This window comes from Megascapheus bottae, chromosome 3 (genome assembly GCF_031878675.1).
Source record: "Megascapheus bottae isolate mThoBot1 chromosome 3, mThoBot2.hap1, whole genome shotgun sequence".
NCBI classification, from domain to species: Eukaryota; Metazoa; Chordata; class Mammalia; order Rodentia; family Geomyidae; genus Megascapheus; species Megascapheus bottae.
Window position 1 is genome coordinate 65,974,411 of NC_143511.1, and position 27,152 is coordinate 66,001,562.

The window sequence follows — 27,152 nt, forward strand, 5'->3', positions numbered from 1 at the left end:
GGGCTGGATCCCCAGTACCAAATAAAAGAAGATACAATATGGATTTAACTAAATCACTCACCTGTAGCCTAAATAGATTAAAACCTGTTACTGTTGCACAAAATATGAAGCTCAAACCACACAGATTCCAATGGTTGCAAACACTAAGATATTACTGCTAATTGCTGCATTGTGGATAAACCCTCTCAGGGTACAAAGAATATTTCTAAAATGAATATGTATGTGGTACCCTCTAAAGGAAACTGGAGATATAAATTGAACAGTTGGATATAAATTGAACTAGCAATTCAGTGGGCCACTGTGCAGAGAGTTCAGTCAAACATAACCTTGAGATCTTTAATGATACACAGAGACTGTAATAAATTGGTGTGTTCTTTTTAAAAACTTTCTTTTCTAATGCAATTCCTGCCTCTCTTTTGGACTGAGCTCATCTATTTTTCATGCTGGTTTCTGAAATGAATGACCACATGGTATCTTGTGAATTGAAACAATTTTTGAAGTTCTAACACTAATCTTGTAGAAGATCAATCTTTTAAAAATGCAATTTAACTCCAATGATTCTTGAAGATATTTTGAATTATAGTAAACTTTAAAGGATCCTTTCAGTTGCAGTATATTCAATTTCAAGATGGAACCAGTTTGAAGTGATATACTATATTACATGTTGCTAATAAAATATATCAGTCAAGATGTTTAATTGTAGTTTTTTCAATTATTTTTAATTTAGGTAAGCAAAATATCTAATGGGAAGTTGGTGCAATCTTTATTCAATATATCATTTAATTTTCTGGGAAATATTTTTGTAACATTTTATGTTATGTTTGAAATGATTCTTTTTTTCTGAATTTCTCTTTTCTGGATGGTTAATATATGGATGAATAGATAGATAAACAGATGGATGGAAAGTATTTATTTATACAATTTTTTCCTTTTATAAGTGATTATCTATTATCCAGCTCTTTAACTCCAGTGTGTAGAAGAGTGATAGCTTAGTGTAAGAAAAATAATCAGTTTTTTAAAATTCAATTTTACTACATTTGCTAAGGTTCTCTATTAGGTGTTTGGAGCTTAAAATTAAGTTACATATATTGCATACAGAAATTGATCAGAGACAAATGACTAGTATAATTATATTTCAGTTAAATTCTTCCAAGTGATATATTAATCTTAGAAAGGGAGATATTAACCAACACTGTAAAATTCTATACTATATTAGAGAAACTTTTGTTCGGCAATTAAAAATATGATTGGAATTCAAAGTTTTATCCTACTGTACTATGATATGGGTAAGGTAATATGTACTTTCTAGATAGATTTTCCTGGAAAAGGTATAAACAGTTATTTAATTTAAACAAGGTAACTTGATTGCTTAAAAACTGGATTTATATGTTAAAATGGTCATATGTAACTGTGGCATCCTTAGAGAAAAGTTTTATAACAAAAAATAGATGTGAAAAAATCCCACAGCAAATGCCAGTCAGGTTATATATCAACACGCCACTCATTATATTACAACGTTATATTTTATATAACATCAATAATATGTTCATTATTTTATAAGACATTGGAATGCATTGCATTGTGTTATACAATCTATGACACTTAAATTCATTTTCTGTTAGTTTAGTAGTACCAGGATTTGAACCAATGGCCTTTCATTTGCCAAGAAAGCTTTCTGCCATTTGAGTCATGATACTACATTTTTTTGCATTCAGTATTTTTTCAGGTAGCATCTCATAGATTGTTGTACCTCATGCCAGCCTCAAGCTATAACCTTCCTACTGAAAGCTTTCATCTTGCTGGGCTCAAAGGCATCATTTACTCTCACTCCCAGGAACTTGTTTATAGAATAAGATCTTTGTTTATTTTTTGCTTGAGCTGAACTAGAATCAGTAGAATCTTCAGCACTCAAGATACAGAATTGAACTTCTTACACCTGGCTGTGTTTTCATTTGTGATTAAACATTTTCTTTTTTGGCCAGTCCTGGGCTTGAGCTCAAGGCCTGAGCACTGTCCTTGGACTTTCTCAAGGCTAGAGCTCTACCACTTGAGCCTCAGCATCACTTCTGGCTTTTTGCCATGTATGTGGGGTACTGAGGAATCGAACCCTGGTCTTCATGCATGCTAGGCAAGCACTCTACCACTAGGCCAAACTCCCAGCCCATGTGATTAAACATTTTCAATACACATTATTCCAAAGCCTTAGTAAAGGAAATATATATTACAGTACTTAAGATCTCATACACTTTTAAGGCTAATAGTCTTGTTAACTATATGTTCATTGTTGTGGAACAGACCTTAGAAATATTTTACCTAATTCAACTCTGGCCTGTTTTGTTTGGCCTATTTTATTTTAGTTATGATGATGTACAGATGGGTTGCAGCTACATTTACCAGGTAGTAGGTACATTACTTCTTGAACATTGGGCTGGGAATGTGGCTTAGTGATAGAATGATTGCCTAACCTGTTTTTTTTTTTCTGATAGTTTTGGAGATGAAATCAATTAGGACTTTGATTTCTGGGTGATTTTAAGCCACAGTCCATTTGGTCATGCCCATCTGCGTTTAGCTCTGCATTCTCCATTTTGTTCCACCAGTAGATATCTGCCCAAAGGTTAATACCACAGTACTGTATTGTATTTTTCATTACATTTAGATTCATAAAGTGTGAAACATCTAACTTTGATTTCCTTTACCAAGATTTTTTACCATTCAGATTTTTAACATTCTATTCTACATTTAGAATAGTTGAACATTGTTAATTTGTTACTTTTTAAGTGCATATTGGAATTGACAGGACACACAGATACTAAATATATCTTGTGATGACAACTTGGTTGTTTGATGCTATAATGAACTTAAAAATAATGCAAAATTACCACACTCTTCACTCAACCCATCTCTTGCATGGTCTCAAAGACTGGTTGTTAATGTTGGTGGTTATTTCCACAGAAAGAAAATAATGTGATTGCACAAATGTTAAAAGGCACCTGTAAGTTGGCTACTATTCCCTCTCAAAAAAGCATTTTCTATTTTTCTTTTAAATAAGTAGCAAGAGAAATAAAATGAAAGGTGGACATTAATTTTTTTCTTACTTAGTGTTACAAAATAGAACTAAGGTCTGCTATAATCTCATTTGATCAGTCATCAAGCTTGAACTCTGGGCCAAGACACTGTCACCTGAGCTCTTTTCTGTAGGTCTAGCAATCTAACATTTTGAACCACAGTGCCACTTCCACTTTTTGAGTGTTTAACTAGAAATTTAAAAATTCTTAAATCTGTTAAAATAAGACTATATTCTATATTTACATATAGACAAAGAAGGTTATTACATACTAATAAAGGGATCTCTCCTCCAAGAGGACATAATCACCCTAAACACCTACACACCTAATCCTGGAGCACTGAACTTCATCAAGCAAACTTTACTTTCACTGAAACCATACATAGATCGAAACATAATGATTGTTGGTGACTTTAACACACCACTCTCACCTATGGACAAATCAAACAGGGAAAAACTCAACAGAGAAACTTCTGAATTGAACAACTGTATAGACCAACTAGATTAAACAGACATTTGCAGATTATTTCACCCAGCAACAACACAATATACATTTTTTTCAGCAGCACATGGAACATTTTCTAAAATAGATCACATTTTAGGGCATAAAACAAACCTTTGCAGATTGAGAAACACAGAAATCATTCCCTGCATTCTCTCAGACCACAAGGGCATCAAATTGGAACTGAACACCAATCTCCACCAATGAAAACTCTGTAACTCATGGAGATCGAACAACACATTGTTGAATCACCAATGGGTCATCGAGGAGAGCAGAACAGAAATTCAACAGTTTATGAAATTTAACAAAAAGGAGCACACAAAATACCAGCTCCTTTGGGACACAGCAAAGGCAGTACTCAGAGGAAAATTTATAGCTCTGAGTGCCTACAACAACAAATTGGAAAAAATCGCAAACCAACGATTTAATGTGTCACCTTAAGCAACCGGAAAAGAGCAACAAACCAACCCTAATCCCACTAGAAGGAAGCAAATTATTAAAATCAAAGCAGAATTAAATGAATTGGAGTTAAAAAAAAAACTATAGAAAGAATCAACAAAACAAGGAGTTGGTTCTTTGAAAAAATTAACAAAATTGACAGACCCTTAGCAAAAATCAAAAAAAGAAGGGAGCACACCCAAATAAACAAAATCACAGACAAGAATGGTAATATCACGACAGATATTACCAAGATCCAGAGCATCATGAGGGAATACTTTTCAAAACTTTATGCCAACAAATTTGAGAATCTAGAAGAAATGGATGAATTTCCACCCAATATAAACATATCCACATTGGACAGAGAAGACTTAATCCAACTAAACAGACCTATTTCAAGCATGAAATAGAAATGGCAATAAGAGACCTTCCACCTAAGAAAAGCCCAGGGCCAGATGGATTCACAGCAGAATTCTATAAGGTCTTCACAGCAGAGCTCACGCCAATACTTCTCAAGCTCTTCAAAGAAATTGAAAACGAAAGCGCTTTTTGCCAAACTCATTCTACGAAGCCAGTATAACCCTCATCCCCAAACCAGACAGAGATTCATCAAAGAAAGAGAACTATAGACCCATTTCCTTATTAATATTGATGCAAAACTTCTCAACAAAATCCTGGCCAACCATCTACAACAGCTCATCAAAAAAATCATACACTATGATCAAACAGGATTCATCACAGGGAGGCAAACTGGTTCAACATACACAAATCAATTAATATAATTCAGCACATCAAAAGGAGCAAGGACAAAAATAACATGATTGTCTCAATAGTTGCAGAAAAGGCATTTGACAAGATCCAACATCCCTTCATGTTAAAAGCTCTGTAGAAACTAGGAATCCATGGAACATTTCTCAGTATAATAACAGCTGTGTATATGAAAAACCCACAGCTAGCATTGTACTTAATGGTGAAAAGCTAAAGCTATTCCCTCTAAAATCAGGAAGGAGACAAGGATGCCCAGTCTCTCCACTCCTCTTTAACATAATATTAGAATTACTAACCAGAGCAATAAGGCAAGAAGCAAGCATAAAAGGGATCCAAATAGGGAAAAAGGAAGTGAAACTTTCTCTCTTTGCAGATGACATGATTCTGTACTTAAAGAACCCTAGACTCCACTCCCAAGCTCCTTGAGCTGATTCAAAACTTTGGAAAGGTAGCAGGGTATAAAATTAACCCTCAAATATCAACTGCCTTCCTATATGCCAATAGTGAGAGGAACGAGGAAACAATCAGGAAAGCAACTCCTTTTGTAATAGCCTCAAAGAAAATAAAGTACCTAGGAATTAACATAACTAAGAATGTAAAGGACCTTTTTGATGAAAACTTTAAAACCCTGAAAAAGGAAATTAAAGTATAACTGAGGAAATGGAAAAACCTCCCATTCTCCTGGATTGGAAGAATCATCATCGTGAAAATGGCACAGGCTATCTACAAATTCAATGCAATACCCATCAATATCCCAATGTCATTCTTTAAAGAAATTGAAGAAGCAATCCAAAATTTCATATGGAATAATAAAAGACCAAGTATAGCAAAATCACTTCTTAGCAGAAAGAACAGTACAGGAGGAATTTCAATACCAAACTTTAGATTCTATTATAGAGCTATAGTGACCAAAACAGCTTGGTACTGGCACAAGAACAGGCCTGAAGACCAATGGGATAGAACTGAAGACTCAGATATTAACCCACAGACCTATGGTCACCTAATCTTGGATAAGGGAGCCCTCTCAAAAAAAATAGAATGGAAGACAGGCAGCCCCTTCAACAAGTGGTGCTGGAAGAACTGGGTAAGCACCTGCAGAAAACTAAAATTGGATCCTTCTTTGTCACCTTGCACTAGGATTAACTCCAAATGGATCAAAGACCTCGAAGTAAAAGCCGATACACTGAAAACTTTACAAGAAGGAATTGGAGATACTCTAGGCCTCCTTGGCACAAGTCAAAACTTCTTAATAACGACCAAGAAACACGACAAATCAGACAAAGGCTGGATAAATGGGACTGCATTAAACTGCAGAGCTTCTGAATGGCAAAGGACATAGCTAGCAAATTAACTAGAAAGCCTACAGAGTGGGAGAAGATCTTCACTAACCATAATAGCTCAAAAAATTGAATCACTCCAAAACTAATCTCAAAAAAACAACTATCCCATTAAAAGATGGGACAAAGACTTAAAGAGAGTCTTCTCTGAAGAAGAAATTAGAATGGCCTATAGACACATGAAGAAATACTCGACATTTCTGGTCATAAAAGAAATGCAAATCAAAACAACTCTAAGATTCCACCTCACTCCAATGGCCAGGATCAAGAAATCTAATAACAATGGATGCTGGAGTGAATGTTGACAGGAGAGATCATAACTACACTATTGGTGGGAGTGCAAACTCATCCAACCATTTGTAAGGAAATGGGAACACTTAGAAAAAATCATATTAAATAAAGTAAGCCAGACTTATAGGAACATAGACCCAATAGTCTCCCTCATTTGTCATAATCACTAGGATCCTTAGGCTCTTCTAGCAGAGATTCACAATAGAACAAAATCTAGATACATAAGACCATATAGTATGACGCTAAATGTAAGGACCTCCAGGATAAGGAAACAAAAGCCATATAATGAGTGATTGTTGTCCTTGATGTTATCTCTCATCTCTTTTACTGTCCCTTGGTTATCTCATATTGTTACAATATTTCACCATGTTATCTGATATATTTTATATGCTTAATTGGTTGTTTGAAATAGGAGAGGGAAAGGGGGAAATCAAGTTGTGAGGGGGGAGGAGGGAGGGAAATGGGAAACAGGACATGAGAAAGGGTTTCAATATTTGTGAATAATGTATCTTCTATCTGATGAATATAATGTAACCTTTCTATTAATTACAATAAAAATATATGAAAAAAGCTAGATGGCATTTAATGCCTTTCTCTCTTTACAAATTTGTATCTGATCCCATAGGGACCACTATTTGCATGGAGAAAAAATATTATTTCCCCAGATTTTAATATAGTTATTGAATATGAAAATATATTCATATAATAATTTTTTGCCAGTCTTAGGGCTTGAACTCAGGGCCTGAGCACTATCCTTGTGCTTTTCAAAAGGCTAATGCTCTATCATTTGAGGTGATGCACAACTTCTTGCTTTTCTGTGTATGTGGTACCAAGGAATTAAACTCGCATCTTTGTGCATGTTAGGCACTCTATCACAAGGCCAAATTCCTGGCCCATTCATACACTATCAACTAGCATTTACTGATTGCTAACCATGAGTCAAAATGCTTGAAATACATAAATTCATTAAAATGCCTGTTACCTGGTCTAATCCAGGTACCAGTGGCTTAAACCTATGATGCTAGCTACTTAGGAGACTGAGATTGAGGATTGTAGTTCAGGGACAGCCCAGACAAGAAAGTCTGTGATACTCTTATCTCCAATTAATTACTAAAAAAAAAATAAAAACTGGAGCTGTGGCTCAAGTGGCAAAATGCTAGCCTTGATCAAAGAATATCAGAGGCAGCACCAAGGCCCTGATTTCAGGCCTCAGGACACTTTCCCCCTTCTGTTTTTCTCTCAGTCTCTGTCTCTCTCACACACACATATGCACAAACATATACACACACATGCATGCACACACAAAAAAAACACAAATCTGTTTCTACTCTATACAAAAATACCTTTTTGTTCCATGTTAAAGATAAGAAAACTGTAAGTATATCTTTCTCCAGTTTTGAAAGCATTGGATTTCACATTTTTTCCAATCTTTATTTCTAATTAAACCTATAGATTTCAGTGTTTTCCATAATTAAAAACATAGATTTCTAAAATTTTGATTATAAATACATTGTATATTTTTATCTGATTCATTCTGGTAGAAAATAAAATCATTTGAAAACTCTACTTTTACAAATAGTTCTCATCTACATCTGTGTTTTACATATATTTGTATATAAATGATAAATTGGCTTCCATTATATAGTAAAATAAGATACAAGGAGACCAATACACCGAGCAATACAGTTTCCAGTTTATAGAAAATTAAGAATGGTCTAACACGTCACCCGAAATGTGCCAATGCTACTTGGGATAACATAGCTGTGGTCTTCTTTCTCTGGAATCTAGAGTCAATGTGAACCTGGACTTTTGTCTTTTCAGTATTGCTCTGTGAAATGTTCACATTTGAAAGTAGCTTGTGTAAGTCATGGTGGATGCTCAAACTGCAGCACAACAGCCTGCATCAGGGTAAGTCATACAGGTCTTGGTTCTCATTTGGGGCATCTGGATATCCTGTTCATTTTGAGGTGGCAACACAGCCATATAATTGTCTTCCCTCTCTACAGGAAAATTCTGTGGCTGGAATTTCGAGCTCTAGCATCACCTACAAAGCACATTATGTGCTAGGTTAGAGCAAAGTTGATGTGTCCCATTTGTATGATTGCCAAGTTGAACCTAGTAGGAACTGGCAGTGGGAAGACCACTGGATATTATTAATTTTTTTTCTTCCAGGATGTTCTAGCAATCCATTTCTCCAACAGCAGGAGAAGTTGTATTCTTCTCTGTATATTTTTACAGTTTCTTCTACCATTTTTAGGGGAACTTTGAGAATCTAATAGTCTCAATTTGATAAATTAAGTGAGAGCACTCTTCCCTTGCCATCTATATTTATTTCACCATGGATATGTTTCTGGAATTGAAAATCTACAAACTGGGTCCATATTTTTCTTTTTCTTACTGATTTTAAAGAATTTGATAAACACATTCTATGCTTGATTAATGAGAGCAGAAAGTAAAGAGGTGCACAAAGGGGGGAGAGAGAGGAAAGTCAGATGTATTATAGCATATGGTCAGAAGGAGCATTTCACTCTGATTATGATATTAAAATAGTTACTTTTATCAGTGCTGGGATAAAAAAAGTCAGTAGTGGTACTTAGCTTGAGAAAGTTGTTCACTGAAGATATGCCTTTGTGGAACTCTATATTAACTTCCCTCCCTTCCATATTCCCCTCCTATACCACTGACTTTTCAGAAAAAATTTACCATATAAGCCATCATAATTTTTGAGGATTAACCTAACTGGCTAGTCAAAGACATCATGGTAGGATCGGGAGTGTGGCCTAGTGGTAGAGTGCTTGCCTACTATGCATAAAGCCCTGGGTTTGATTCCTCAGTACCACATACACAGAAAAACCAGAAGTGGTGCTATGGTTCAAGTGGTAGAGTGCTAGTCAAGAAAGACCAAGGAATGGCCAAAAAAAAAAGAAAAAAATAATTATGGTGTACTTTTTGGAAATGTTCTCGTACAACTACACCCAGAGGTATAAATTACTATTCTGGTAAGCACTTCTCAACACAAAAAAGTTGATAGTTAAAATTAACCTTCATAGATCCTGCATGGCAACTTGGCACCAACACATCTCTGTAAACCATAGAATCATATCATAAAAATATATCATATCCATCTTATCATGAAAAATCATACAAGCTTATATTTAGTGTCATTCGAAACCCTAATTTAAAAGTATATGTGAGGGGCCGGGAGTTTGGCCTAGTGGTTGAGTGCTTGCCTAGCATGCACGAAGACCCGGGTTCGATTCCTCAGTACCACATACATAGAAAAAAGCCAGAAGTGGTGCTGAGGCTCAAGTGGTAGAGCTCTAGCCTTGAGAAAGTCCAAGGACATTGCTCAGGCCCTGAGCTCAAGCCCCAGGACTGGCAAAATAAATAAATAAATAAATAAATAAATAAATAAAATAAAGTATATGTGACTGTAAAATAAAAATTACATACTTCCAAGGTTCATTGGCACAGAGTGAGCATTTCTAGTTCATAAACAAGAGGAATAAGATGGGAGCATAAACAAAGTCCAGCAGGAAAAGGCCTATATCCTGTAGCTCTATGTCTAGCATGCAGGATGTATGGATTCACAATATGTGCCACAACAGGTTTAGGAAGTCCAATACCCATGTCCTTGCAGACTGAAGCCTACATGGCCTCACTCCAGCCTGACCTCATTCATTTCCTGAAGTGTTCATTAGCAGTCCATGTTCTGGGATCACCAATATCCTGGGGTCTTCATTGAAGCTTGGGCTTCATCCTGAAAGCTTTCCATCCTATAAAGAGTGTCTTCAAAGACCTCGGGCCTTGTAACAAATATCTAGCTCCCCAGATTTTCCTTAATAACCAGGGTAGCAGCCTCAAGGACAATTCTTGCCTTTATCCTGCATGACAACTAAATCTGTTGTCACCTCAAGCAATAACTGTGGAAAATGGCTGCTGCTGTCTCCCTGCCTTGGTGGCTGAGAACGGTGAAATGAGTCCTGGGGTATCATTTCTCATAGTTGGTAAAAATTCCTGATGTAAACAATTTAAAGGAGGAAGGATGAATGTTCGTTGGTGGTTTCAGAAGTATTAGTCCATCATGACAGGAAGGCATGGAAGAGCAGAGTAGTTTATTGAATCCACCGAGTTAAGAAACTACAGGAAGATAAAGAAATTACGAAAGAAGCCAAGGCAAGATTTAACCTTCAAAGATATACTCCATTTGACCTCCTTCCATCAAGGAAGCTCTACTTCCTAAGTTATATGATTTCTGAAGGTTGTCATATTTTGAATTCATAAATAGATAAGAACTACTCATTAAAATTAAAGATTAAAATCTTCATGAACAAATAGTCTCTAGAAATGCCCTCACAGACAAACCTTGCTATATACTTTGCTGATCCCCCAAGTATGTCTTCATTTAAGATTAATTGAAACAAAGTCAACTACTGTTTCCCTAGGTCCAAAAGTTGAGCAAGATCCAGTCAATGAATTTATTGAACAATAAGATGTTTAGGTCTAGAACAAAGCAAAATGGAACAGGCAATTTATTATAAGGATTGATCATTATTTTACTGTTAAACTGTTGTATAAACATGGTTACTGACCCTTGGAGAAAAAACAGAATTTTACTTTTCCCAAAAAATGTGCCCACATATAAAGTCATCAGTTTGTCATCACTCAATAATGCTGAAGCATGGTTTGAGAATTCAGAATCAGATAATAACATCCAATAGCACAAAGTCAAATCTTCCCTGTTTAAACCACTGATGGGAAGAAACACAGCTACACAAATGAACTTTTTTACTTTTTTGCCTATAGTTTTCTAGTACATTAATCTACCTGACCTATGTGGTAAATTTTGTCTACTTGATACAAAATTATGCTGCATCTCCTTTTAAAATTCAACTTTTCAGTGCCTTTTCTCAGCTATCCACACAGAGATTTTCCATTCTCCCATGGAGGATAAAAACATATTCCGCCAACAGACCTATTTTGTTAAATTATATTCAAAACAGCTAAAGTTTCTTCTTATTATTTCCTGGAACAAACTCATAGAATATACATGTCATGCTGACTTGTCAAGACTAATGGTGACAAGGATAAACTCCTAATGTAGTTTCAAAGGTGGCATGCAGGAACTCTGATTAGATTTTTTTTCATTCATTTTTCATATTTTGTTCACATACCTTACTGACTACTGATATCTAAATTATGCCTATGATTACTCAATATCTTCAAGCAAGAAATAATATAAACTAAACAACTGTACTTTGGGTATCTATTATTCCTACAAGAAGCAGAGTCTGGAATCTCATTTACCAACTGCACAATTTTCAATTCTTCCGAAAACTGGAAAAAATGGTATTTGAAATAACTGAAAAGCAGTTAATAAGTAAAAATAAAAAGCTAAGCAAATAAATAATTCACAACAGCAAAAAAATCTCCACATCTTCCTTTCTGGATCATTCAGTAATCATTTTCCATGATTATTATGTGAATTATCATTGTCTTTCTACCATGCATTATCCCTACATTACCAATGTGTAATCATGTGATCCGTGTAATAAATATAGAATGACATGCTCATTCCTAGATTTTCTTAGCAAGATACTAATACTTTAATGTGATTGAAAATGGTTGAGTAAGTGCACAGTTCTGAGCAGAACTGTTTTCCTTTACTACTTTTTGTATAATACTAAAATGTGCCATAAAGCATGATATTGTGTTATTTGATAGTTCTATTATATTTCTTTTGAACTGATTCTTCCAGTCAATTTACTAATTGCCTACTATCTGTGTAAGCCAAAAAGTTATAAGACAGAAAAGCATTTGTAGTCATTTTTTAAAAACAAACTTTTCCCTTTTGTAGACAATTATTTAACAAATTAATGATAAAATTTGTACTTGCCATCTTGGAAGACACTAATACTGACAAATATTCATTCATGTATATTTTTAAAGTTCAACGTGAGAATTTTATATATTTAATATAAATACAAAACATTATATGTAGTCACTTCAGTAGTGTGTTGAATTCTATGAACAGTTTCTAATAATGAGTGGCAAATTTTGTATTCAAGAAGAATACAAGTAAACTACTAGGATTTTCAAAAATAAACAATTATTATTTTTAATCTTTTTCAATTTTGCTCTAATCTCTGAATGAATTTATCAAAAAAGTATTTATATTAAGCAATGTAATGGTCTTTTAATTTTCATACTGTAAAATATATGGTCTTTCTAATTTCAGTGTAAATAGATCTCTTGAATGTTGGACTAGAGAAGACATACCTTTTAGGCTTTGTGTTCTAGTTGTAAGGACATATGTTCCAATATGTGAGTAAATTGCCACAAGTCCTTTGTCATTCAGCCCTTCCTCAGGTAACTGTTAAACTATTCTTGGGTGTGTTATGTTTTGTTTCACCTGAGATGAGATGTGTAAAGAAGAAAACCACTATTCTTTTGTGTTATTATGAATGTGGTCCTGGCCATTTGTCCAGTTTTACCTTTTCTTTTTACCTGAATTGCCACCCTATTCCTGAAAAACATGCTTTTGAGTTACAGAAGTATTAGCTTTACACTGCCCATTTTATGTCTACTTTCAAATACAATAAACTCAAACATATTTTCCTTTTTCCTTAGAGTTGTCAGGTTAACAAATTTATAGGACCTATGCTATTTTTAGTGAAAGTATTTTTTACAAGCCCAGTCATAACATCTCTGCTTAAAAACTTTCTAGAAATTATGCATAATCTTGGATAGATTGGACAGCCCTCTCCCTCTATATCTGTTAATTGTCTAAAAATCCTATCTAAAACCCTGTCTTCTAATATCTTCCCTTATCAGTCCTCATGAAATTTAGATGCTGTGTTAATCTATTTTGTGTGGCTGGTAAAACTACTTGAGTCACAAATTGTAAGAAGTGTTATTTGTCCCAGATTTCTGTTGGGATATCACATGCCATCCATGTCCTGGTAGAGCCGCTTGCCTAATAAAAGTACTGTCCACAGAACTAATCCACTGCAATTATCTCAGCTCACTCTGAGAAACCAGTTTCAGTCCATCTATGGGGATAAAACCCCACAACTCAGTTACTTTTCAATAGACTTACCTCCTGACAATTCCATCACTTCAACACTCTCATACCTAGAACCTTTGGAAAATTAACCATATCCAATCACCAGGACATTCCAGCCACTCTGATCCTTCTATACCTGAGGAAAGGGCTGACCACTAGCTTTACAGAAAATATTGCTTTCAGCCAGGCGCTTGTAATCCTAGCTATTCAAGAGGCTGAGATTGGAGGATAGTGGTTCAAAGCCATCCTGGGCACTAAAAAACATGAGACTCTTAGCTCCAATTAATTACATGAAAAAACAGGAAGTGGGGCTGTGGCTCAAAGGATAGAGTGGAAGAACTCAGGTACATCACCAAGGCCCAGAGTTCAAGCTCCACGACCAACAAAAAAATAAAACAAATAAAAAATAAAATAAAATATTGCTTTCTGGCTTCTCTGAGCCTGAACTGAGCTGGGATGATTCTCAGTAATGACATAATCCTTCAGACTTTGGCACATGTAAAAATGATGTGCTAATTGTATAGTGTTTGAGATGGACAATTCTGTATTCCAGCTCTCAGGTAAAACTCCGTGAACTGTAATTTAACTAAATACTTCAGGACAATAATAAAGATAACACAGAGAACTTCTTCATGTTCTGAATTAGAAAAACAATGTAGGATAAATTATTGACCATTCAGAATTACTTGTACCTTTATAGTATTCTCTTATGTTAGATTGTTTCCCTATTGCTCTATATGAATATCTTCCAAAGCATATAACATAACCATTCATTTAAAATAATAAACTGCAGAATAACTGTTAAAATTATGTTGTGTGAGTGAATAAAAATGAATTGAATATCTGAAAACCAAAATTAAATGATCTAGCCTTATGATGGTTTCTTCAGACTCCTGTATTCAGAAATGCAATGGTTTGACATTCCAAGAACAGATTCTTGAATTGGATGGATATTATACTCAGAGAATAATCTCCCAACAAATCAAACCAATGTGTATTAATGTCAGATATGAGAGGAATAGTTGTGAAGCATTGTCAGGCAGTGGCTAAATAGATTCTTCTCAGGGGAAAGTGTTTGGGGCATCATTGCCAGTTATAACACATCTTTCCAGTGTTTGAAACACATCTTTCCTGTTTGTAGCATGGAAGAATTTGCACATGTGTAATATCCTTGTGTGCAGTCTAAACATTTCTTTCACTGACATTTTAATTCCACGATTTAAGCAGAAAACCATGTAAGATAAAGATGTTGAAAGAAAAACTTTGCAATGAAGTACAAAGGGCGTATACAGATATACAATTGAGACTACAATTGGAATTTACATGTGATAAATTCCATGATTTATAGATACATACCAACAAGAATTAACTTTATCTGATAATATTTACAATAATATCACGTCTCAAGAAAAATTTAAAAATCATATTCATGTGGCTCAGGCAATAGAACAAAGGATTTGAATGAGAGAACAAGATGTTCATTTAGCTCAATCTCTGGAACCTTAGAGAAAATTCGTTTCCTAGTCTACACAAGTGGCTTTAGAAAATGTCACACACACACACACACACACACACACACAAATATTCTAGTCTTAAAATGAAACTGCTTATGCAAAAAGATAATATTCAAACTGGATATCCATTGGGAACAAAAGCGTAGGACTAATTTTATTTTCAATGATTTAAGGAAGCCATTAATTTTTGTTTCAGTAGTTGTCAATGTCTAAAATTGATTATGAATGACCCTCTTCTTGGTTCTGGGCGAGACCATGATGGTGAAGTTTTAAGATGCACAAAGGTTTTCTGTAACTGCAAGTAGTAAAACAAAAAAAGACAGCTTGATCTGGCCGGGAGTTTGGCCTAGTGGTTAAAGTGCTTGCCTAGCATGCATGAAGACCCAGGTTCGATTCCTCGGTACCACATACATAGAAAAAAGCCAGAAATGGTGCTGAGGCTCAAGTGGTAGAGCTCTAGCCTTGAGAAAGTCCAAGGACAGTGCTCAGGCCCTGAGCTCAAGCCCAGGACTGGCAAAAAAAAAAAAAAAGACAGCTTGATCTATACAATCCACCCTTTGGTGTTTCATTGGTATCTGGCAGATTTGTTATCCTGTAATTCATGATGCTCTGGAGCTTTTCGATAGCTGGAATTACAGGCATGTACCATCATTCCATGATGGAATAATATTTGTGTGAAAGTAAAGAGGATCATGTTCTATAAAAGCATATATGCAAGTAGCAAGGCCGTAAATCATCCCATAGCGTATAAGAAGAAACTATGAGAAATACAGCATCAATAACTGATGCAGCCTTTGCTGATGAATTCTTCAACAATCCAATTAAGAGCTTAATTCTGCTGAAAGTCTGATTTTAACCAAACAAGACAATGAGTTGATAACCCCATCAAACCTGTCTGAGATTTTGGCCTACAATCGATGTGTGTTGTTTTATATGACTAAGTTCGTGGTAATTCGTTATGTAGCAACTGAGGGCTCAAAACATGCTCATTACAAAAGATCATTGCCTCTCTAAGATCTTAATAGATCATGCAGATATAATTAAGAATGGCCAGGAGAAATTAACTTGAGAGGTCAGGGTGTAATGGCAGGTATTATGGGCTGTTCATTCATGGATAATTGGATCTGAGTGTCTCCTAATGCTATGTGTATTATAGATATGATTTTTATAAGCAAGGTGTAAACATGTAGTTCTAATTGAAATATTATACATTAAGACAGCATACTTTGTATAGTAAATGGTCATTTGCATGGAAATATCAGAATTCAGGTTGTTAAATCAGTGACAAGATAAACAATCGGATCATAAAAGTCATTTTGGTTAGAAGGCCCATATACTAGGGTCTTCAGAATTTATCACCTGAGACAAGAGAAATTGAGTCAATCCAGTGAGATTTTTATACAATATCTTTGATAATTGAACCCATATTCTTTAGCTGAGTAGAATTGTTAGGGTCTCTACTGATCCAGTTTTAGGAGACTATAATTTCAAATCAAATTTAGCTTTGTTTAAAATCTATATGTGAGATAAGCAATATAGAATTTTAAGTATGTAAAAATAACACATAGTCCATGGATTTGACAAAATACACATGAACCACATGTTCCTCAGAGATAATGATAATTTTCCCTTTATATGTGTTCATAAATCAGAACTATAAGAAATATTTACCAAGGTATAAATTTATCATTTCAAAATTTACTCAGGAATACTAGGTGAAGGTAAATGTTAATATTAGAATGTTAGGAAGCAGAAAACCCAAAGATAAATGACTTTTTGTTATTCCCCCTTTAAACCCAAGGTTCTTGGCATCATTATGATGTCACTGTTACATCATGAATCTAAGTTCACATTACCTACATCCTGGCAAGTCATAGGTGGGAGAAATGTCTGTACCAAGATTGTAAGTCCTTTTTAAAAAAATATTAGGTTTTAAATTTACAAATTTTCTAGCTAGCTTAATGTCTACTCACCTTTTTATAAACTACTGATTACTGTGTTATTACTATACCTTTCAGAAGCAAAAGCGATTCTTTTCCAACCATGCATTCCCCAGTAGTCTACTGGCTATTTCTCTTCTAAGGCTTAACTATTTACAATACCTGAGGAAAACAGATGGATTTGCAAAAGTATATTTTTTCAAATATTTTTGTTATTGTAAAAGTGATGTACAAAGGGATTAGCATTAAATAAGTCAGGTAATGAGTACATTTCATTATGAACAATTTACCCTTTCCCTCATTCTCTTCCAGTTTCAGAAGAATATTAAAAAGAAAACAAAACACACACACACACACACACACACACACACACACACACACACTAGCCAGTCACTGGTGGCTCACGCCTGTAATACTAGCTACTCAGGTGGCTGAGATCTGAGGGTCATGATTCAAAGCCAGCCTAGGCAGGAAGGTCCTGGGCCTCTTATCTCCAATTTACCATTGGAAAACCAGAAGGGTGCTGTGACTCATGGGGTAGAGTTGTAGCCTTGAGCTGAAGAGGTCAGGCTGAGCACCCAGGCCCAGAGTTCAATCCCCACAACTGACAAAAACAATCAAAAAAAAATCAAAGCAAGAAAAAAAAACAACAAAACTTGAAAACTTAGTTGATTTCTTATCACATTGTATTCTGAGAAATACAAAATTGAATTCATCACAGGTTCCTATATAGGAGGCATTTGAAGAGTTCTAGTAACATTACAAATGTCACCATCACTAAGGACAGCTATTTAATGGAAATGAGAGAGGGTCAGGTTTCTTAAAACTCTGGGATAAACATTGTAGCCCTACACAAAGAAGACAGGTCAACTGATAAATTATAGCCCTTTGAGAAGTTGTGAATATGTGACAGTGTTCCACACACCCACGCTATCCAGACTTTGAAAGTAATGTCTGAATGGTAGTTGTTTTTTTATGCCTAACGCATTTTTGGAGAAATGAGATAGGAAAAGACTAATTTTCAATTCTGTCAACTTTTTTACACAAGATATAGAACAAAGGTAAAGAACTAAAACTCAAAAATACAAAATAGGGTCTGAGGTTTTCTTTAAACAGATGAGACATACACATTGCAATTAAAATATTCTTACCTGAAGTGTTCTTGCCTACTTCCTTAGAGCATAAGCACTACTATAAAGAGCAATCTTGGTAAAGTTTAATTTCAAATTAAACTATGATCTGTTATCTGGTGTGCCAGCATAACACAGAAGCATAATAATTTAAAAATGTTTATGCATAACTGGTGGCTGGTGGGTCTCACTCATAATCCCAGCTACTCAAGTGGCTGAGAACTGAGGATCATGGTTTGAAGCCAGCCTGGGCAGCAAGGTCCTCTAGAGACTCTTTTCTCCAATTAACCACTCAAAATTCAAAAGGGGTACTGTGGCTCAAGTGGTATAGCATTAGCCTTGAGCACAATGAGACTCAGGGACAGCACCCAGGCACTTAGTTCAAGCCCCATACTGGGAAAATACATAAAATAAAAAATAATCAGTGGAATTCATATCATAAACATTGTGTGATTTTTAGAGAAATTCTCCACAATGATGACCTGTATTTGTTTTAGTAGCTCTTTGTTTATATGGTCATTTTGTTTAATGCCTTGACTTTTGTTATTGGAGAAAGAAAACATGGCAGTACTCATAATCCAATGATACTGTGATCAACTACAGAAATAGACCTCAAGTTGGGAGTGGTGACTCAGGCCTGTAATCCTAGCTACTCAGGAGGCTGAGATCTGAGGATCAAGGTTCAAAGCCAGCCAAGGAACAAAAAGACCTGAGACTCTTATCTCCAATTAACCTCTGGAAAATGGGGAGTGGGGCTTGGCTCAAGGGCAGGGCAGTAGCCTTTTGCTGAAGAGCTTAGGGACAGTGCCCAGGCCGAATTCAAGCCCCATTACCCACAAACATTTTAGGAAGGAAGGAAGGAAGGAAGGAAGGAAGGAAGGAAGGAAGGAAGGAAGGAAGGAAGGAAGGAAGGAAGGAAATGGAAAGAAAGAAGGGAGGGAGGGAGGGAGGCAGGAAGGGAGGAAGGGAAGGAAGGAATGAAAGAAAGAAAAAGAAAGAAGCAAGCCAGCTCAAAATCCTTAGCAACAAGTTAGTATATTTCATCAAATTTTTGTGACAACCTCCAATCCATTTGGCACAGCCAACTGGAGGTGCTAAAACAAATGCATGCTACTTTGGTCTTTCTTCTTAATTCCTGTAGGAGTCACAGGATCTCATTTTAGACTTAACATTTCTGTACCTAGGGCTAAAACACGTAGCCAGAAAACTTTCAAGAAAATTGTCTTATTTTAGATGCTTGCTTCCCCTCATTTACTGTTAGAATTCATCCAGTCCTCCAGTGATAGTTTTACCTTTCCTTGCCTTTGTTTCCCAACTAGGGTTAGAGTGATCAAATCAGTACTTTCATTTCTAGTGTTAAAAGGACAAACAGGGCTCTCAACAAAGATCTGAAAACAGGGAGGATATAAATAAAATCCATATAAACTGTTCAAGAAAATGTCAGGAAAAGAAAACTTAACCTTCCATAGAACCAACCTTCAGCAAGATGACAAGCACTGGCTTTGACCCTTATCAGTTACACGGAGACCTTTGGGCAAGATTGACTCAGGCAACACTTAGTAATTGGAAAACTTTCTATTAAGTCATTCATGGTCTTATTTCCTCTGCCACTAATGTCAAACCTACAAACTTCAAGGCTGCTGGAAGGATTATCAGGGAATAGTCTCACAAATGGAATTGTCTGTAGACAATTCCCATAAAACTGGGAGATATCGTATTGTTTAAAATCTTTTACCTTTGTCTTTACTGCATTTTTCGAAACATGTAGTAAGACAAGGCACAGGTCAGAAAAAAAAAAAGCAAGAAAAAGTACAGATTGAATTTTTTTTTAAGTCTGAAAGAAAAAAGTGTACAGAGTGGGTTAAATATGTTGGTGATTCGTGTTTGTAATCTTCACTACTCATGAAGCTAAAATCTGAGATTTCCAATTCAAAGCCAGACTGAGTGGAAAAATTTGAGAAATTCTTAACTTCAATTTATCAGCAAAAATCAGAAGTAGAAGTGTGTGTAATAGAGTTCAGACATTCAGTGAAAACGTCAAAGAGCATAAGGTCTTGAAATTGAGACCCAGAACTGGCAAATAACTATCTCTAAATCCAATTTCCCTTTCTAAAACATAAGTACATTATAATCCTCACTGCCAACAATTAGAAACCATCTTAACATGAAAAAAGAATCTGAGATATTAAAGATGGCCTGAAAAAGACTAACCATATATGCTTCAAGTTAAGGTAAATATAGGACTTTTCATATCTACCTTTATTAATACGAAGAAATGAGAGATAGAAAGACAATGGGGAGGATGAGGGCAGTGAGTGAAACCAAAGAACCAAATCTAAGCACTAGTCAAATTAAAATAAGAATCTATTTGTCTTAATGTTTGTATGTTATTCTCTTAGTAAAAGTCATTAAATTAGATATCTCTAAGTACTAAGAAGCTTAATTTAAAATAATGGAAATGCATACATATTTACAGTACCCACTTTTTTTCCCAAAACAAAGTCATAATAAGCATTGAATTGATAAATTTTAGTAGTTTATTTGCTCTAAGAAGTATTAAAGAATGAATTTAAGTGGGTCTGATTATCAGAGAGTATCTTGAATATATCCTTGATGCAAGACAAAAGCTATTCTCACAAGCAGACTTGATAACTTAAAGTATTCATTTTATTGACCCATTGAGTTAATACAAAATTCCTGTAAAATGCAAGAGGGTCAAAATTTGTTGAATTTTTGTCAATTCTAAATCTACCCTAAGAAATAGATAGACATTTTTGAACATAGCAGAAAGCTTCATTATCTCAAATCTCACACAATACTTAGTTTCCTCACCGCAAAAGCCTGCTAATACAGTCTTGAGATACAAAGAGAAATACTATGATGTAGGGTGTAGTCTCATATCTTTATGCATTTTTTCAGTAGAATATATCTTATTTATGCTGTCACGTTGCAGCTGTCAGCAACTCAGCCTTGTAGATTTTTTTTTTTTGCCGGTCCTGGGCTTGAGCTCAGGGCCTGAGCACTGTCCTTGGACTTTCTCAAGGCTAGAGCTCTACCACTTGAGCCTCAGCACCACTTCCGACTTTTTTCTATGTATGTGGTACCGAGGAATCGAACCTGGGTCTTCATGCATGCTAGGCAAGCACTTTAACCACTAGGCCAAACTCCCGGCCCCAGCCTTGTAGATTTTTAAACATTAGTCCCTCATGTAAATATGCCCCACTTAAGTTAAATTTATATAATTTTGTGTTGGACAGTTAAAGAACTTTAATTTACTGGATTATTAGAAATAAAGCTAGAATAAATATTTTATCCAAGTTTTTGTGAACTTCTCCTATATTGATGGGCACATACTTCTGTGTGTCTTCTCTGTGTGTGTGTATATGTGTATGTGTGTGAGTGTGTGTGTTACTTCGTTATTTCCCACAGAATGATTTTAATTTTCTTACAGGAATACACATACAGCCCCCCCCACACACAGTTCTCAGCTGTGATGTTTTGACATAAATTTATTCCACAGTTAAGATTATTTTATATAATAATGGAAATTGGAGAATGTAAAATATTTATGTCTTTATATCTGCTTATAAATAAAAATAATCATTAAACAAACTGGCTTGTATAAAATAATTTAAACTTTTCTCTTTTATTTTAATAGCCAAAAAGTAAACTTTGGATCATACGATAATTATATACCAGGTGAGAAGTTTAATATTTATTTTAAAACATAGTGATTTTCAGGATTATCCCCTTCAAAATGATAAAGAAAATGGTCATGGATATACAAATGAACTTCCAAAGAATTTTTCTTTTGGGTTCAGTGAATATTTCCTATATGTACTTTTGGCTTTAAATCTAGGTAAGATTCAGCAAATATATTCAGTAACATACAAATTCTTCTTCTATTTGAAACTCAATGTAGAAACCTGATACAGAACCTCTCACCCAATTTATACTGAATTTCTGATAGATGTAACCATCATAACTGCCCCCAAAATATTTCATTACAAGATAAACCAGATATTTTGTTGAACAAATGCTTTCCCCTCATATATTGAGCTTAAATAATATAAGCTGTATACTTCTGTTTATAGCTTTATTTTTATTATGGAAGTTATTTTATTTCATTCTGTAAGTTTTCTACACTTTCAACATCATTTAAGCAGATTTATAAGTAAAATACATTTTCTTGTACAAATCACAGCAGTCTCTGTTGCCTTTTTTCTAGTGTAAATGGCTTTACTGTTTTCTTTCTTCCCCCTTTTTTGTTGTTATTTTTTGGTCAGGTCCGGAACTATACCCTATAGTCACCATTCTGTAGCTGTTTTGTGAATTTCTCTTTCTTTGCTTTCCTCTCTTTTACATTTACTCACAAATACTCTTGGAATTAGTATATATATATATATATATATATATTTTTTTTTTAAGGAACATTTTTATTTTTCTTTTTTTGCCAGTCCTGGACTTGAGCTCAGGGCCTGAGCACTGTCCTTGGACTTTCTCAAGGCTAGAGCTCTACCACTTGAGCCTCAGCACAATTTTCGGCTATTTTCTATGTATGTGGTACCAAGGAATTGAACCCGGGTCTTCGTGCATGCTAGGTAAGCACGCTACCAGTAGGCCAAACTCCCGGCCCCCTAGGAACATTTTTTTCATATATTTTTTATTGTAATTAATAGAAGGGTTACATGATATTTGCAAGATAGAAGGTGCATTAATTCACATACATTGATACCCTTTCACACATCTTGGTCCCCATTTCCCTCCCCCCACCCCCACCCCTCATCTTGTTTTCCCCCTTCCCTATCCAATTTCAATACAAATATATCCGATATTTCAGGTAACAAAGTGAGATACTGTAACAATATGAGATAACCAAGGGACAGCAAAAGAGATGAGAGATAACATAGGACAACAATCATTCATTATATGGCTTTTGTTTCTATATCCTAAAGGTTCTTTCATTTAACATCATACTATATGGCCTTATGTATCAATGTTTTGCTCTATTGCAACTCTCTGCTAGGAGAGCCCAAGGTTTCTACTGATTATGACAAATGAGGGAAAGCATTGAGCCTAAGTTCCTTTGAGTCTAGCTTACTTCACTTAATAGGATTTTTTCTAAGTCTTTCCATTTCCTAACAAATGGGGCGATGTCATTTTTTCTGACAGCAGCATAGAATTCCATTGTGTACAAATACCACATCTTGTTGATTCATTCATCAACTGAGGGACATCTAGGTTGGTTCCATATCTTTGCCATGGTAAATAGTGCTGCAATGTATATTTTAATGTAAATACTTATAATACTTAGCTGGACCATTATTTTCTTTTAGAAATCCTTATTGTTTTTGTATTTTTTATATATGAGGTGGTCATAATATGTTTATAAAAGTACTCAGTGCTTCTTGATCAATTAATTACTACTATTATTATTTTCTCCTATCCCATCTGTCCCTTCTCCCCAGATTCATTCCACATTTTCCACTTTCTTTATCATATATGTACAGTGGTTACTCTTACTATATTTCCCTTTTCATTCATCTATTTCCCTCTCTGTCCTTTCTATCCCTCCATATAATTGGATATTCATTTTTTAAAACTCTCTATAATTGTTTAAAAGTATTCTCCATAGTGTTTACTCCTGCATAGTAACATAATAGTCAAATCATAAATTACTCTCTCTCTATGTATACATATAATCATATGCCTCTTTTCATTTTCATATGGGGGTTGTATTTGGGAATTGAAATCTACTTTTAAAAGAGAACATATACCCTTGGCTTCCTGTGTCTGGCTTATTTCACTCAATATATGGTATTTTTCAGAACTATCCATTTTCCTACAAATGATCTAATTTAATTTCCTTCTTGCCAATGATTGCATACAATTCCTTTGTATGCTTGCAAACATACTATAAATGTGTACATATTTGTATATATACAGATCTATTGCAAATAACTTGATCATTGTTAAAAGTGTGTTGTGATGAGCTCGGGTGTACAGGAGGAGCTTGTGCTGTATAATACTGATGTGAAATTACCTGCATCAATGGCCAAAAGTGTTATCATTGGATTATGGGGATGTTTAGTCTTTTGAAGAATATCAGTACTAGTAGTACTAGCTCACATTCTCACTAATACATATGAGTTTACCCTTCCCAGGATTTGTTATTGTTCATAATCTTCATAGCGACCATTGTTACTGGAGTAAGGTAGAATCACAGTGATTTGCATAGTATGTCACCAATAAAATATGGTCTCTTTATATACAAGATTTACCTTTATAGCAGGGAAAACAAACGTTAACTAAACTTAATGTCTTTGTGCTTAAATGAAGTCATCTATTACTATTTTATACCAGACATTTTGTAAAAGAATTCTGAGGATACAAAAGGAGTTAACATATTTTGTGTTCTCAATAGAACCATATTCTGCCTGAAAGAACATGCAACATACTCTAGACGGGAAGAAACAGTAAGATTTGAAAGGATATAAGTCTAAAATTTCTTTGCATTTGTACTATAAATTACATTAGTTTTAAAATGACCATATAATTATAAATCTGGTCAAATTATATTAAAAATTTTGTCTTATACTGATCACAAAGAATCTTTAACGTTACTATACAAATTAAGCTGTGATTTGGATAACATAGGTATATGATATGTATGTTTACTGTCATCTCAATATTAATAAAATTTTATTTAATCAAACAACATTTTATCTCTTATATTTTAGTCAGTGAATTAAGTAAAAAATCATGGAATCAACAACATTTTGCCTTGGCATTTCCCAAACCACCTCGTCCAGGAAAAAAAAAGAGATCATTACCTTCCCAACAAAGTGACATTCGAGCTCCTGTAAGTGCTGGATACATTACTTACCTAATAATACTACTTTACTTTCTTACTAACAATGAGCCTATGAAATCATGGGCAAGTCTAAGTATTTTATAAATTAGAGCTAAGTAAAATGTCAGTGTTGGTGAGTAGAGGACCAACATCTTCATTCCAAGGAAACCACCAGCACTGGAAACCAGGCTACTACAAAGGAGGAATTCATGTTTACATATGAAACAAATTTAAATTTAAGTAACAATCACACATTGTTGTTAACTCTCACTTCATTGGCTAGGATATTTAAAGATAATTCTAATGTTACTAATGGGAAAAAAGTACATGTATTTTATTTGCATTGCTTTGTATGCATTTGTCATGTTAACTACATTCAGTAGCCTTGCATTTTATAAAATGTGCTTATGAACCATGAGAACCAAATTATTGAAGTTACTCAATTGTACTGTAGTTTGTAGATTACCACTGGCAATATTAGAACTCAAAATTCTGAGAACTGGAATATAAATATTTCTCAATATTTCCCGAGTTATCATGAGAAAGATGTATAAACTAAACTAAAAGCATTATAAACTAAAAGCATTACCAATTATTGTTTATTTTAGGAAATGAACCCAAACAGTAGTGATTACTATTCTTTTTCTTTTCAATTCTTTTTTCATCTAACTACAGGTTGTATCCTAAATTCCAGACATGTTAATAGTGAGAATACAGATCAGAATATACCTTAAACAGAAACTGCTAAAACTTTGAAAATCATTAATGAGTTATGAAAGGCTAGATATTTCAAGATTTATCGATAACAGGGTAAAAAAGTAAAATAGCTTCCTTGAACATAGGTTTTGATAAGTCAAGACCCAGTGAAAATTTCTAGTAATTTTAATGTAGTATTGTTAGGGGATTTGGCAATTCTTTAAATTGGTTATAGGTACTAAAGGATACATCCATCGGTTTAACAACTCTCAATTAAAAAATAAGCATATATAAATGATATAAATTACCTTTTCTTAAAAACCTAGTGTGTTTGAATGCCTAAAGCAAATTTATTATATGTTAGTTGCGGTTATTTAAAATAATTTTCTTACTATTGATTTGAAAAAATATTTTCAGATAACTGAAGACGGAAGATTGGGAAGTCATAGACCACCCTTATGGATGCATCGTTCTTTAATGAGAATTTCTGAAAGACCCTCTGTTTATTTAGCTGCCAGGAGGAAGCCTCCCCCGATACCATCTCAGTCCTCCATGGGTGATTCTAAAGAAGCAATTGCAAAAATACCTGCGTCTCCATCCGCCAGTAAGAAACCACAGAAAGGGAAATCAGATTCAGAATCAGAGCCCAAAGTTAAGGCAACAGTACTAAAGAAGAGCCAAGATTCTTTAGAATCTGAAGCTGAGAAGGCTACCTCAAAAAAGGGCGCCAAGAAAGAGAAGGATGCAAAGGGCATAGACTCAACCACAGCATCTGAAGATGACAGGGCTGCCTCAAAGAAGGGAGCCAAGAAAGATAAAAAGGATGCAAAGGGCAAAGACTCAGCCACAACATCTGAAGATGACAAGACTGCCTCAAAGAAAGGAACCAAGAAAGATAAAAAGGATGCAAAGGGCCAAGACTCAACCACAGCATCTGAAGATGACAAGGCTGCCTTAAGGAAGGGATCCCGGAAAAATGATAAAGCTGGAAAGAAGAGCAAAGAGGGAAACACAGATTCTGAAGGTGAAAAGGGAGGTGATAAAAAGGGCAAGAAAGATTTAAAGAAGGACAAGAAAAATAAAAAGGAGGACAAGAAGGGAAGCAGTGCAGATAGTGAATCAAAGGATGACATCAAGAAAGACTTAAAGAAAGAAAACAAGAAGGGCAGTAAGAACAAGAAAAGGGCAAAGAAAGGCAGTGACGTCGAATCTGTTGAGTCAAAGAAGGGTGGGAAAAAGGGTAAATAGATCTTGGAGAATAATTGAATTATGAAGGGAATAGTCAACAAAAACGGTAACTGTAATGTGAAATTGAACCCCATTCTAAAAGAATGCTCAAAATTTTAATCTGATATTTTCTAACAACAAGAGGTATTCTAAAAAATTCATGTAAGACTGATCTTGAGAAAATTAAGGGAATATTCATTGGAAGATACCTAAAACAAATTTTCAGATACGATGTAAGATCTCCAAAGATTAAAGAATATTGAAATAACCATGTAGAACATAATGAAATTAAACGTACCGGTACAAAATTAAAATTAAATGAAAAT

The 27,152-nt window shown here is 34.7% G+C and overlaps 1 protein-coding gene across 1 annotated transcript; it reads left to right on the forward strand.

Annotated features, from left to right (window-relative positions):
• Nucleotides 1-16,814: 16,814 nt before the first annotated feature.
• On the forward strand, nucleotides 16,815-26,982 carry Cylc2 (cylicin 2). Its single transcript, XM_090330355.1, has 4 exons — nucleotides 16,815-16,883; nucleotides 21,709-21,749; nucleotides 24,791-24,912; nucleotides 26,017-26,982. The coding sequence occupies exons 1-4, from the start codon at nucleotides 16,867-16,869 to the stop codon at nucleotides 26,845-26,847; spliced, it is 1,011 nt and encodes a 336-aa protein (XP_090186481.1). The 5' UTR covers nucleotides 16,815-16,866; the 3' UTR covers nucleotides 26,848-26,982.
• Nucleotides 26,983-27,152: the final 170 nt, after the last annotated feature.

Coding starts and splice junctions, on each gene's coding strand:
- Cylc2 (XM_090330355.1), top strand. Junction 21,750..24,790: donor ATACGATAATTATATACCAG/GTGAGAAGTTTA, acceptor CTTATATTTTAG/TCAGTGAATTAAGTAAAAAA. Junction 24,913..26,016: donor AAAGTGACATTCGAGCTCCT/GTAAGTGCTGGA, acceptor AAATATTTTCAG/ATAACTGAAGACGGAAGATT.